At 48.0% G+C, this 14,997-nt stretch overlaps 1 protein-coding gene across 1 annotated transcript; it reads right to left on the bottom strand.

Moving 5' to 3' along the window:
• Positions 1–3,548: 3,548 nt before the first annotated feature.
• On the bottom strand, positions 3,549–4,437 carry VHLL (VHL like). Its single transcript, XM_074040903.1, is given in 2 exon segments — positions 3,549–3,730; positions 3,732–4,437. Coding segments are annotated over 2 exon segments (678 nt in total). The 5' UTR covers positions 4,332–4,437; the 3' UTR covers positions 3,549–3,652.
• Between the last annotated feature and the right edge of the window lie 10,560 nt (positions 4,438–14,997).

The raw sequence follows: 14,997 nt of genomic DNA, 5'->3' as shown, positions 1-14,997 counted from the left end.
GCAGGAACCCGGGAGGCGGAGCTTGCAGTGAGCTGAGATCCGGCCACTGCACTCCAGCCTGGGCGACAGAGCGAGACTCCGTCTCAAAAAAAAAAAGAAAGAAAGAAAGAAAGGAAAGAGCTAAAATTCGGTGAAATTTAAAAGGGTTGTAGAAAACTGTGAAGTGTTTGTTTTCTTCACTTCACTCTGATTTTATTTTACTTATTTATTTTGAGACAGCATCTTGCTCTGTCACCAAGGCTGGAGTGCAGTGGCACAATCACGACTTACTGCGGCCTCAAACTCTTGAGCTCACGTGATCCTTCTGCCTTAGTCTCCTAAGTAGCTGGGACTTCAGGCACATGCCACCATGCCTGGCTAATTTAAATTTTTTTTTTTTTTTTTTTTTTTTTTTTTGAGACGGAGTCTTGCTCTGTAGCCCGGGCTGGAGTGCAGTGGCCGGATCTCAGCTCACTGCAAGCTCCGCCTCCCGGGTTTACGCCATTCTCCTGCCTCAGCCTCCAGAGTAGCTGGGACTACAGGCGCCCGCCACCTCGCCCGGCTAATTTTTTGTATTTTTAGTAGAGACGGGGTTTCACGGTGTTAGCCAGGATGGTCTCGATCTCCTGACCTCGTGATCCGCCCGTCTCGGCCTCCCAAAGTGCTGGGATTACAGGCTTGAGCCACCGCGCCCGGCCTTTTTTTTTTTTTTTTTTTTTTTTTTTTAGACACAGGGTCACACTATGTTGCCCAGGCTGGTCTTGAACTCCTGGGCTCAAGTGATCCTCTCACATGGGCCTCCCAAAGTACTGGGATTATAGGGGTGAGCCACTACACCAGCCATCACTCTGATTTTATTTTATTTTATTTTATTTTATTTTTTATTTATTTTATTTTTTTTTGAGACAGAGTCTCGCTCTGCCGCCCAGGCTGGAGTGCAGTGGCGTGATCTTGGCTCACTGCAAGCTCCGCCTCCCGGGTTCACGCCATTCTCCTGCCTCAGCCTCCCGAGTAGCTGGGACTACAGGCGCCCGCCACCTCACCCGGCTAGTTTTTTTTTGTATTTTTTAGTAGAGACGGGGTTTCACTGTGTCAGCCAGGATGGTCTCGATCTCCTGACCTCGTGATCCGCCCGTCTTGGCCTCCCAAAGTGCTGGGATTACAGGCTTGAGCCACCGCGCCCGGCCATCACTCTGATTTTAGAACATAGGACTTCTACGCAAAGGTTAGGATAAGGAACTAAAGATGCCAAAAAATACCCCAAACATTAATTGCAAAAAAAAGACTAATGTTTGTTTTGGCCGGGCGCGGTGGCTCAAGCCTGTAATCCCAGCACTTTGGGAGGCCGAGACGGGCGGATCATGAGGTCAGGAGATCGAGACCATCCTGGCTAACACGGTGAAACCCCATCTCTACTAAAAAATACAAAAAACTAGCCGGGCGAGGTGGTGGGCGCCTGTAGTCCCAGCTACTCGGGAGACTGAGGCAGGAGAATGGCGTGAACCCGGGAGGCGGAGCTTGCAGTGAACTGAGATCCGGCCACTGCACTCCAGCCTGGGCGACAGAGCGAGACTTCGTCTCAAAAAAAAAAAAAAAAAAAAAAAAAAGACTAATGTTTGGCCAGACACGGTGGCTCACGCCTTTAATTGCAGCACTTTCGGAGGCTGAGGCAGGTGGATCACGAGGTCAGGAGATGGAGACCATCCTGGCTAACACGGTGAAACCCTGTCTCTACTAAAAACGCAAAAAAAATTTAGCTGGGCCTGGTGGCGGTTGCCTGTAGTCCCAGCTACTTGGGAGGCTGAGGCAGGAGAATGGGGTGAACCTGGGAGGCGGAGCTTGCAGTGAGCCAAGATCGTGCCACTGCACTCCAGCCTGGGCGACAGAGCGAGACTCTGTTTAAAAAAAAAAAAAAAAAAGACTAATGTTTGTGAAGAGCTTATAACATAGAAAAATATTTGTTATAAAATTAAAATTAAATGAAAAAGTAGGATACAAAACTATATAAAAAGTAAGATCTCAACTATGTGGGAAAAAAAGGATAAAGGTAATAGTTCAAAATGGTGATAGTGGTTGTATTTAAGTAGTCTATCTATAGTGATTTTTTTCTTCTTTTTTACTTTTCTGTGTCTTCCAAATTTTTCTCTACTGGGGGGATTTTTTTTTTTTTTTTTTTTTTTTGAGACGGAGTCCCACCTGTCTCCCAGGCTGGAATGCAGTGGCAAGATCCCTGCCCACTGCAACCTCTGCCTCTCGGGTTCAAGTGATTCCCCTGCCTCAGCTTCCCGAGTAGCTGGGATTACAGGCACACGCCACCATGCCCAGCTAATTTTTTTTTTTTTTTTTTTAAGACGGAGTCTCGCTCTGTCGCCCAGGCTAGAGTGCAGTGGTGTGATCACAGCTCACTGCAACCTCCGCCTCCCGGGTTCATGCCATTCTCCTGCCTCAGCCTCCCGAGTATCTGGGACTACAGGCATGCACCACCATGCCTGGCTAATTTTTGTATTTTTAGTAGAGATGGGGTTTCACCATGTTGTCCAGACTGCTATCGAACTGAACACACACAATTAGCCAGGCAAGGCGGCGCCTGTAATCCCAGCTACTCGGGAGGCTGAGGCAGGAGAATCGCTTGAACCCGGGAGGTGGAGGTTGCAGTGAACCGAGATTGCACCATTGCACTCCAGTCTGGGTGACAGAGTGAGACTCTTGTCTCAAAAAAAAAAAAAACTTCAGGCTGGGCGCGGTGGCTCAAGCCTGTAATCCCAGCACTTTGGGAGGCCGAGACGGGCGGATCACGAGGTCAGGAGATCGAGACCATCCTGGCTAACACGGTGAAACACCGTCTCTACTAAAAAAATACAAAAAGCTAGCCGGGCGAGGTGGCGGGCGCCTGTAGTCCCAGCTACTCGGGAGGCTGAGGCAGGAGAATGGCGGGAACCCGGGAGGCGGAGCTTGCAGTGAGCTGAGATCCGGCCACTGCACTCCAGCCTGGGTGACAGAGCGAGACTCCGTCTCAAAAAAAAAAAAAAAAAAAAAAAAAAACTTCAGGCCGGGCACGGTGGCTCAGGTCTGTAATCCCAGCACTTTGGGAGGCCGAGGCGGGTGGATCACGAGGTCAGGAGATAGAGACCATCCTGGCTAACATGGTGAAACCCCATCTCTACTAAAAATACAAAAAATAAATTAAAAAAAAATTAGCCGGGCGTGGTGGCGGGCGCCTGTAGTCCCAGCTACCCTGGAGGCTGAGGCAGGAGAATGGCATTAACCCAGGAGGCGGTGGAGTTTGCAGTGAGTGGAGATCGCGACAGAGTGAGTCTCCGTCTCAAAAAAAAGAAAAAAAAAATCTCCAGTCTCCTCTTCCATCCATTTTCTTTTTTTTCCCTCTCTCTCTCTCTCTCTTTTTATTTATTTATTTATTTTGAGATGGGGTCTCAATCTGTTGCCCAGGCTGGAGTGCAGTGACAATCTCAGCTAACTGCAACCTCCACCTCCCGGGTTCAAGCAATTCTCCTGCCTCAACCTCCCGAGTAGCTGGGATTACAGACACGTGCCACCACGCCCAGCTAATTTTTGTATTTTTAAAGTAGAGACAGGTTTCACTATGTTGGCCAGACTGGTCTCAAACTCCTGACCTCACGTGATCTGCCTGCTGCGGTCTCCCAAAGTGCTGGGATTATAGGAGTGAGCCACCATGCCCAGCCATCCACAGATTTTCACTGTGCTCCTGCGTCAGCCGCTCCAGGTCTTTCAAGTACATTTGGCTGGTCTTCCAGATCGTCACAGAGTGATCTGACAATGTCCAGTCTCATGTAATTCTCAGGCTTAACTAGGCTTCGGAAAACCTGGGGGCATCGCTCTTTCAGGGTATACGCTGGCAGTGTGATGTTGGCAAAAACAGGCTGTCCATCAACATTGGAACATGGCGTAAACAATTCAGTTTGGTCAACCATAAGTTTATCATGTGTCCTTGCATCTCTGAAGAGCCATGGGTGGCTTCGGAAATTGTGGATGCAGAAGTCCCTGCCGGGCAGCAGCTCTTCATAGCAGTTGAGCCACACAGGCAGCACGATGCGTGGGCTGCGGTTGCAAATGACCAGGGAGAGCCCAGGTGAGTTTCTAGAGCGCAGCACAGGCCATGCTGCTCCAGCCACCATCTCCTCCTCGGCGCCCGACTCTTCCTGGCAGTACTCTTCTGGGCCTGCCTCTTGGGTGCCCGCCTTGGCCTCTAACTCCACCCCGTTCCCCGCTCTCCAGGGCCTTACCTCCGAAGCCTTGACAACTCGGGCCTGCCCATACCAGTTCTTAAAGAAACTACTTCCCTTCACCCGGATTTTGGCAGGCTGCGAGTACATAACCTCCTACCTGGGTGGTAAGCAAGACATCCTAGATCAGACAGACTTACTCCCAGCCTCTCCTACCTAGCCCGTCCCACTGAAGAGCTACCTATAGTGGGAGAGATCCAAATGGAATCCCAATAATACAACTGTGATAGGAAGATCCAAAGAGGAATTTGAGGGTATTCCATGAGATAGCACACCTGAGGGTTCTTTATGTCAATCTAGTATTTATTGGACACTTCATGGCTGGGCGCAGTGGCTCACACCTGTAATCCCAACACTTTGGGAGGCCGAGGCAGGTGGATCACCTGAGGTCGGGGTTCAAGACCAGCCTGGCCAACATGGTGAAACCCCATCTCCACTAAAAATACAAAAAAATTAGCCAGGCATGGTGGCGTATGCCTGTAATCCCAGGAACTTGGGAGGTTGAGGCAGGAGAATTGCTTGAACCTGGGAGGCAGAGGTTGCAGTGAGCCAAGATCACACCACTGCACTCCAGCCTGGGTGACAGAGTGAGACCCTATCTTATAAACAAACAAACAAACAATTAGCCAGGCGTGGTGGCAGGTGCCTGTAATCCTAGCTACTAAGGAGGCTGAGGCAGGAGAATTGCTTGAACCCGGGAGTTGGAGGTTGCAGTGAGCTGAGATTGCGCCATTGCACTCCAGCCTAAGCAACAAGAGTGAAACTCCAGCTCAAAAAAAAAACCGCGGTGAAAAAAAAACCGTGTCTCACAAAAGCACTTTGGGAGGCTGAGGCAGGAAGATCACGAGGTCAGGAGATCGAGACCATCCTGGCCAACATGGTGAAACCCCATCTCTACTAAAAATACAAAAATTAGCTGGGTGAGGTGGTGTGTGCCTGTAGTCCCAGCTACTCGGGAAGCTGAGGCAGGGGAATCACTTGAACCTGGGAGGTGGAGGTTGCAGTGAGCTGAGACCATGCCATTGCACTCCAGCCTGGGTGACAGATCTATACCCCATCTCGGAAAAACAAATAAACAAAATACAAACAAAAAAATGTAATATTTATTGAACACTTCATTATTCAGGTTCTGGTCCAGGAAGAGTTCACAATTTTATTGTGGAGAAAAGATAGGATATGAGAAAATAGGATATGGGGGCAATACAGGTATTTGTCAAAAGAGGGAGGTGACATCTGGTGGGATGCACGTTTTTTTTCTTTTTTTTTTATTTATTGAGACGGAGTCTTGCACTGTTTTCTCAGGCTGGTGTGCAGTGGTGCAATCTCAGCTCACTGCAACCTCTGCCTCCCAGATTCAAGCAATTCTCCTGCCTCAGCCTCCCAAGTAGCTGGGACTACAGGTGCCCACTGCCATGCCCAGCTAAGTTTTGTATTTTTAAAGTAGAGATGGGGTTTCACCATGTTAGCCAGGCTGGTCTCGAACTCCTGACCTCAAGTGATCTGCTCGCCTTGGCCTCCCAAAGTGCTGAGATTACAGGCACAAGCCGAGCCACTGCACCTGGCCTACTTTAATCTTATTTTGACTAATAAATGAACATGGTACAAAATTCAAAAGGTACCAAAGGGCTCAGTGTGGTATCTCATGCCTGTAATCCCAGCACTTTGGGAGGCTGAGGTGGGACGATGTCTTGAGTCCAGGAGTTCAGGACCAGCTTGGGCAACATAGCCTGACCCCATATCTACAAAATAATACAAAAATTAGCTGGGCCTGGTGGTGCATGCCTGTGGTCCCAGCTACTCCGGAGGCTGAAATGAGAGGATCCCTCGATCCTCCTACTGCACCACTGCACTCCAGCCTGGCAAAAAAGTGAGGATAGCAACAGGAGGCAGACAAATCCTAGGCAGACAGGGGCAGGTTCCCAGTGAAACTCCACCTTCAAGCAGAAAACAGTTGAAAGCCAAGCTACAAGTCCTGGATAAATGCATGGGTGGAATTGAGAACCCCTCTTCCCATTTGTTGCACTTTCTTCTGATTGATCCCTACCCTTCACCTATTTTTCGTATACCTACCCTTCCCTAATTGGTTTGTTACACTGTCATGCCCATCTTTGAATGGTGCCTTTTTTTTTTTTTTTTTTTGAGACAGAGTCTCACTCTGTTGCCCAGGCTGGAGTGCAGTGGCGTGATCTTGGCTCACTGCAAGCTCTGCCTCTGGGGTTCAGCCATTCTTCTGCCTCAGCCTCCCGAGTAGCTGGGACTACAGGTGCCCAGCACAACGCCCGGCTAATTATTTGTATTTTTAGTAGTGACCGGGTTTCACCGCGTTAGCCAGGATGGTCTTGATTTCCTGACCTCCTGATTCGCCTGCCTTGGCCTCCCAAAGGGCTAGGATTACAGGCGTGAGCCACCGTGCCTGTTTTAGCCTTTTTTTTTAGCCTTTTTTTTTTTTTTTGCATACACTCAAACCAATCAGCACACACACCCCCATTTTGAGCCCATCAAAGCCCCGGACCCAGCCACAATGGGAGAGAAACCACCTAACTTGGGAGACCACTCTCCTTTCCCCTCTCCATTAAGAGTTGTTTCATCGCTCAATAAAATTCTCTCCGACCCTCTTCACCCTTTGAACTGTCAGCATAACCTCATTCTTCTTGGATGCACGACAAGAACTCGGAAACTGCTGAATGTGGGTACAAGCTGAAACACAGGCAGCCTGGGGCATGCCTCAGCCCAGCCAAGGGCTGAGCCAGTGTGCAAGCCAGGCGTGGCCAGGTGGGCCGAGTGGGCAGGGTACCTCCAGCAGCAAGCCGGGGGCGTGAGGCCTGGGTAGGGGGCATCGCTGGCTGCAGAGGTCCCCGGCTGGCAAAGTGTCTGAGAAAAATCCTGCGTCATTGAGATCTTGTCATTAAAAAAAAAGAAAAAAAAATGTACCAAAGGGCATCATTCCTATTCACCAACAAACTGGTCCCTCCCGAGACAACCATCATTACCAGTTTTTTTGTTTGTTTGAAACAGTCTCGCTGTGTTGGCCCGGCTGGAGTGCAGTGGCACAATCTTGGCTCACTGCAACCTCCGCCTCCTGGGCTCAAGCAATTCTCCTGCCTCAGCCTCCCAAGTAGCTGGAATTATAGGCATGTGCCACCAAGTCTGGTTTATTTTTGTATTTTATAGTAGAGATGGGGTTTCACCATGTCGGCCAGGCTGGTGTCTCGAACTCCTGACCTCAGGTAATCCACCCACCTCGGCCTCCCAAAGTGCTGGGATTACAGGTGTGAGCCACCACCCCCAGCCCACTACCAGTTTCTTATGTATCCTTCTAAATATATCCTATACTCAAGAATACAAATATATTGAAATCACATACAAATAATACACAGTGGTACCCAAACACTGTTCTTCGTTTTTTTTTGTTGTTGTTGTTGTTGTTTTTTGAGACGATGTCACACCCAGGCTGGAGTGCAGTGGTGAGATCTTGGTTCACTGCAACCTCCACCTCCTGGGTTCAAGCTGTTCTGCCTCAGTCACCCAAATAGCTGGGATTACAGGTGTGCACTGCCAAGCCCGGCTAATTTTTGTATTTTTAGTAGAGATGGGGTTTTGCCAGGTTGCCTAAGTTGGTCTTGAATTCCTGAGCTCAAATGATCCACCCACCTCGGCTTCCCAAAGTGCTGGGATCACAGGCGTAAGCCACAACACCTGGCCCCAGTTTGCATTTTTAACTCATATATTGAGGAATGTTCTGTATCAGTGCACTTGGGAGTTACCTCATTCTCCTTGCAGGGGTATGTTCCCTGATCTTTTTAATCAGAACCTTGTTGATGTAGTAATATTTTGCTGTGGCAAACAATGCTGGAAAGAATATCCCTATCTGAAATGGACTCAACCAAGGAGAAATACTGAGTTCTCAGCATTTCATATTAATAACCAAATTCAGTAAGATAAGTACCAAGGAGTGGAATCGCCAGCTCAAACTGCCCTTTATATGAGGTTTACCAATTGACACTCAAACCACATGCTTGAGAGCACATTGCAAGTGTTTACCAAATTATGCTTACATTTCCCTTTGAATAAGGTTAAGCATCTCTTCATGTTTGTTTGTTTGTTTGTTTATTTTGAGATGGAGTCTTACTCTGTCACCCAGGCTGGAGTGCAGTGGCATGAGCTCAGCTCCCTGCAAGCTCCGCCTCCCGGGTTCACGCCATTCTCCTGTCTCAGCCTCCTAAGTAGCTGGGACTACAGGCGCCCGCCACCACGCCTGGCTTTTTGTATTTTTAGTAGAGACAGGCTTTCACCATGTGAGCCAGAATGGTCTCGATCTCCTGACCTCGTGATGCGTCCACCTCAGCCTCCCAAAGTGCTGGGATTACAGGTGTGAGCCACTGTGCCTGGTGTTTTTCTTTTTTTTTTTTTTTGGAGATGGAGTCTTGCTCTGTCGCCCAGGCTGGAATACAGTGGCACGATCTTGGCTCACTGCAACCTCTGCCTCCCGGGTTCCAGCGATTCTCCTGCCTCAGCCTCCTGAGTAGCTGGAACTACAGTTGTGCCCCACCACGTCCGGATAATTTTTTTTTTGTATTTAGTAGAGATGGGGTTTCACCATGTTGGTCAGGCTGGTCTCGAGCTCCTGACCTGTTGATCTTCCCACCTCGGTCTCCCAAAGTGCTGGGATTACAGGCGTGAGCCACCGCGCCCGGCCAGCATCTCTTCACATTTTAGTCAATTTTTGCTTCTCTGGAGCTTTTTAAATCCTTTACCTATTTTTCTACAGGCCTTTTCTTTTTTTGAGACGGAGTCTCGCTCTGTCGCCCAGGCTGGAGTGCAGTGGCCGGATCTCAGCTCACTGCAAGCTCCGCCTCCCGGGTTCACGCCATTCTCCTGCCTCAGCTTCCCGAGTAGCTGGGACTACAGGTGCCCACCACCTTGCCCGGCTAGTTTTTTGTATTTTTTTGTAGCGATGGGGTTTCACCGTGTTAGCCAGGATGGTCTCGATCTCCTGACCTCGTGATCCACCCGTCTCAGCCTCCCAAAGTGCTGGGATTACAGGCTTGAGCCACCACGCCCGGCCTACAGGCCTTTTCTTAATTGTCAAGTTCTGAAAGTGTTACGTTGTTGTTGTTAAGACAGGGTCTTGCTGCATCAGGCAGGCTGGAGTGCAGCTGTGCAAACATAGCTCAATTGCAGCCTCAAACTCCTGGGCTGAAGTGATTTCTCCCAACTTAGCCTCCTTAGTAGCTGGGACTATGGGCATACACCATCTTGTCCACCCTAAAAGTTCTTTAAGGAAATTAACATTGTTGCAAATCCTCTCCCCCTCTTGTTTTTGCAGTGCAAACTTTGTATGGAGTTCCTTACCCCCTAACTCTTTTTTTTTTTTTTTTTTTGATATGAAGTTTCACTCATTGCCCAGGCTAGATAGAGTGCAATGGCATGATCTTGGATCACTGCAACCTCCGCCTCCCAGGTTCAAGTGATTCTCCTGCCTTAGCCTCCTGAGTAGCTGGGATTACAGGCATGCGCCACCACGCCTGGCTAATTTTTTGTATTTTTAGTAGAGACAGGGTTTCTCCATGTTGGTTAGGCTGGTCTCAAACTCCCGACCTCAGGTGATCCACCCGTCTCAGCCTCCCAAAGTCCCCTCACATATTTTAAACCCCACTTTTCTTCTAGTGCTCTTATGGTTATTTATTTTTTTTTTGAGACAGAGTCTTGCTCTGTCGCCCAGGCTGGAGTGCAGTGGCGCGATCTCGACTCACTGCAAGCTCCGCCTCCCGGGTTCACGGCATTTTCCTGCCTCAGCCTCCCGTGTAGCTGGGACTACAGGCGCCCGCCACAACGCCCGGCTAATTTTTTGTATTTTTAGTGGAGACGGGGTTTCACCGTGTTAGCCAGGATGGTCTCGATCTCCTGACCTTGTGATCCGCCCATCTCGGCCTCCCAAAGTGCTGAGATTACAGGCGTGAGCCACTGTGCCCGGCCTGTATTTTCTTATATTTACACCTTTCAGCTGCCGGGAATTAACTTTGTTGTAATTTAGTAGGGATCCAATTTCCTGCCTCCCCCCCTCAACCACAAATAGCTACTCCAGAAATAAACCCTCAAAATGTTCTCAGAAACTCATTTTTCTGGAGAATAAAAGGTATAGTTGGCCTGGCCCTCTGTATCTGCTGGCTCGTCATCCACAGATTCAACTGTGGATTGAAAATATTTGAGGAAAAAAGGCCGGGTGCAGTGACTCACACCTGTAATCCCAGCACTTTGGGAGGCCGAGGTGGGCGGATCAGGAGGTCAAGAGATCCAGACCATCCTGGCCAACATGGTGAAACCCCGTCTCTACTAAAAATACAACTGGGCATGGTGGTGCACGCCTGTAATCCCAGCTACTCGGGAGGCTGAGGCAGGAGAATCGCTTGAACCCGGGAGGCGGAGGTTGTAGTGAGCCGAGATTGTGCCACTGCACTCTAACCTGGCGACGGAGCAAGGCTGTCTCAAAAAAAAAAAAAAAGAAAGAAAATATTTGAGGAAAAAATTAAAATACTACAAAGAAAACAGTATAACTATTTACACAGCATTGACAATGCTTTAAGTTACATAAGTAATCTAGAGATGATTAAAATATATGAAAGGAGGGCTGGGTGTGGTGGCTCACGCCTGTAATCCCAGCACTTCGTGAGGCCGAGACGGGTGGATCACCTAAAGTCAGGAGTTCGAGACCAGCCTGGCTAACATGGTGAAACCCTGTCTCTACTAAAAATACAAAAATTAGCTGGGTGTGGTGGCAGACGCCTGAAATTCCAGCCACTTGGGAGGCTGAGGCAAGAGAATCACTTGAAACCGGGAAGCAGAGGTTGCAGTAAGCCGAGATAGCGCCACCGCACTCCAGCCTGGGTAACAGAGTAAGACTCCATCTTGAAAGAAAAAAAAAAAAAAAAGAAAAAAAAAATTATATGGGAGAATGTACATACGTTATATGCAAATACCATGCCATTTAATGTGTCCTGGCTGTGTGTGGTGGTTCATGCGTGTAATCCCAGCAATTTGGGGGGCTAGGCGGGTGGTTCACTTGAGGTCAAGAGTTTGAGACCAGACTGGCCAACAAGGTGAAACCCCATCTCTATAAAAAATACAAATATTAGCTAGGCATGTAATCCCAGCTACTCAGGAGGCTGAGACATGAAAATTGGTTGAACCCAGGAGGTGGAGGTTACAGTGAGCCAAGATTGTGCTGCTGCGCTCCAGGCTGGGTGACAGCAATTCTGTCTCTAATAATAATAATGAAATGATGATGATGTAAGAGTCTTGAACAGCTGCAGATTTTGGTATAGGGGAGTGTCCTGGAACCAATCCCTCACAGATACTGAGAGATGACTGTACATTTATCTTCTAAGATATCAACTCTAGAATCTGATAAGGGAGAATAAAAACAAGTCTTGGCTGAGTACAGAGGACTTAAATAGCAGTCAGGAATTCAAACTCCCACAACAACCCCCAAATTACTGCTTTATGGCAGGTGACATAGGACTCGACTAAAATGTAGGAATTTGACAGAGGAAGGATCATTGGCAGAGTCAAGGACATGGGAAACTCACACTCATGGAATCAAATGTTTAGTGAATAGGGTTCATGCAGGGGAGCAGAAGTGGCCTGGGCAGCCTTTCATCACTGTTAAAATTTTTGTTTGGGCTGGGTGTGGTGGCTCACACTTATAATCCCAGCACTCTGGGAGGCCAAGGCAGGCAGATCACCTGAGGTCAGGAGTTCGAGACCAGCCTGACCAACATGGAGAAAACCTTTCCCTACTAAAAATACAAAAATAAAAAATTAGCCAGGCATGGTGGCACATGCCTATAATCCCAGCTACTCGGGAGGCTGAGGCAGGAGAATCACTTGAACCTGGGAGGCAACAAAAGTGAGACAGTCTTACTTTGTCGCCCAGGATGGAATGCAGTGTCACCATCTTGGCTCACTGCAAACTCCACCTCTCCGGTTCAAACGATTCTCTTGCCTCAGCCTTCTGAGGAGCTGGGACTACAGGCCATGCCACCACACCCAGCTAATTTTTTTTTTTTCGAGACGGAGTCTCACTTTGTTGCCCAGGCTGGAGTGCAGCGGTGAGACCTCAGCTCACTGCAACCTCCACCTCCCAGGTTCAAGTGATTCTCCTGTCTCAACCTCCTGAATAGCTGGGATTACAGGTACCCACCACCAAGCTTGGCTAATTTTTGTATTTTTTGTAGAGATGGGGTTTCACCACGTTGGCTAGGCTTGTCTTGAACTCCTGGCCCCAGGTGATCCCCTCGCCTCGGCCTCCCAAAATGCTGGGATTACAGGTGTGAGCCACTGCGCCCAGCCAATTTTTAAATTTTTTATAGACAGGATTTTGCCAGGTTGCCCAGAATGGTCTTGAACTTCTGGGATCAAGTTATCCTTCTGCCTCGGCTTTCCAAAGCGCTGGGATTACAGGCATGAGCTGCCACGTACAGCCTATGCTAAATCTGTACATCGCTAAGTTTTAGACAGCAAAGTGGGGCTTTGAAAGATAAACAGTCCAAAGTGATGTAACATGCCAGAAGGATTTACATAGGTTTAGAAATGGCAAAAACAACTAGAAAATAAATAAAAAGGAAAAAGAAACCAAATATTACAGATGCTTTAAAAAAGAGGTACCAATAGGCTGGGCGCAGTGGCTCATGCCTGTAATCCCAGCACTTTGGGAGGCCAAGGTGGGCGGATCACAAGGTCAGGAGATTGAGACCATCCTGGCTAACACAGTGAAACCCCATCTCTACTAAAAATACAAAAAATTAGCTGGGCGTGGTGGCAGGTGCCTGTAGTCCCAGCTACTTGGGAGGCTGAGGCAGGAGAATGGCGTGAACCTGGGAGGCGGAGCTTGCAGTGAGCTGAGATTGTGCTACTGCACTCCAGCCTGGGTGACAGAGTGAGACTCCATCTCATTTAAAAAAAAAAAAAAAAAAAAAAAAGAGGTACCAATAATAGTAAGGAAGACTATGACACTACCCAAGTGCTTAACTATTAGAGCTGACAACAAAACGAACCTAGACTGACTAAGCAACAAAGGGGAGGAAAGAATCTACAAGATGACTAGCTTTCCCAGGACTTTCATCATTTCTCAGGTGTTATGGACACTATTTCACTATCTTGTTTTACTAATTCATTTAAGAATTAACTCATCGGCCAAGTGGTGTGGCTTACGCCTGTAATCCCAGCACTCTGGAAGGCCAAGGCAGGAGGCCCACGAGGTCAAGAGATGGAGACCATCCTGGCCAACCAACATGGTGAAACCCTGTCTCTACTAAAAATACAACAAAATTAGCTGGGCATAGTGGCACACGCCTGTAGTCCCGGCTATTCGGGAGGCTCAGGCAGGAGAATTGCTTGAACCTGGGAGGCGGAGGCTGCAGTGAGCTGCGATCACCCCACTGCACTCCAGCCCAGGTGACAAAGCAAGACTCTGTCTCAAAAAATAAATAAATAAATAAAAGAATTAACTTATCTCTGAGGAGTTAAAGCTCCAAGAGAATTAAAACACTGCAATCAAAGAGGCAGAGACTTCAGCAAAAGGCAGGTAGGCTTATTTCTGAGCCCCTTGTAAAAGAGTATAGGCAGACGGCTTTGGACTGACCTAAGCAGGAAGCTAAAGCCATAGGCATCTCACAAGCCCCTTTCCATCCCACCTCAGTTCAGTCAGGATAGCCAGCAGTAAAAGCATGGCTTTGTTGGCCGGGCATGGTGGCTCACACCTGTAATCCCAGCACTTTGGGAGGATGAGGTAGATGAATCACCTGAGGTCAGGAGTTCAAGACGTCTAACCAACACGGAGAAACCCCATCTCTAAAGCAAGGCCTCTAGAACCACAGTGCCTACATATGAATTCCAGGTCTGCGACCCTTCGACAAGTTACATATCTATGCATTAGATTTCTTCCTCACAAAATGGGGGATAACATTACCTGTCTTAGAGGGCTGTTATGAGGATCCATTAGTTAACATTCAAAATGACTAGAATACATCTGTTAGATAGTACTTACCTTCATTCTACCAAGTATTCAACTTAATATGACTAGGTCCTATGGTCAGGGAAGAGATAAACAAGGCTAAATGTATGAGTCATAAGGACGGACGTGAGGGTGAAAAGCCCAGTAGCCAAGTGGAACACTGAAGAAATCAAAGGATAATACCACCTAGCCTCTAGCATCCTGGGATCACTACTCAAGATTTTTTTCTCTCCTTGATAAAAACAAATGAAATTTAAATATTTTGTTTCTGCTAGCAGAAAGGCAGAGAGGTCTGACTGTGACAGGATACTGGCATGAGAATAGGCCAGAAAGCCAAAATGAAGACTGGAATCGTAAGGAACATTGGAAGAAGGCAGAGAAAAATAACTCCAGGTAAGGGGAGAATTCTGAAAACTATACGAAAAAAAAAAAAAAAGATGTTATATGTCCTTTATATGTTATATGTCCTTTATATGTTATATGTTATATACCAGAGCCCTAGGAGGTACTGGGTGTTGCTCTACACACAACCACATATGGGGAACACCCATGCTTTAGACAGGTTGCTCATTCTTTGGGTGGTGAATGCAAAATGGTGCTTCGTAAGCTTTACAGTATTATCCTTTGAACTCCAAAAGGGTCTTTCCAACCAAAATTTACTGAGAAATCTGAAGAATACTCCCTCAAGAAGGCAAAAGAGTCTGAATGCCCTCATTCCAGGTCTCCCTTCCCTCCCCAGTAAGG

The sequence above is a fragment of the Macaca fascicularis genome, chromosome 1 (assembly GCF_037993035.2).
Source record: "Macaca fascicularis isolate 582-1 chromosome 1, T2T-MFA8v1.1".
Classification (NCBI taxonomy): Eukaryota; Metazoa; Chordata; class Mammalia; order Primates; family Cercopithecidae; genus Macaca; species Macaca fascicularis.
Note: the sequence above shows the minus strand (reverse complement) of the source record. Positions and strands in the feature narration are given on the sequence as shown.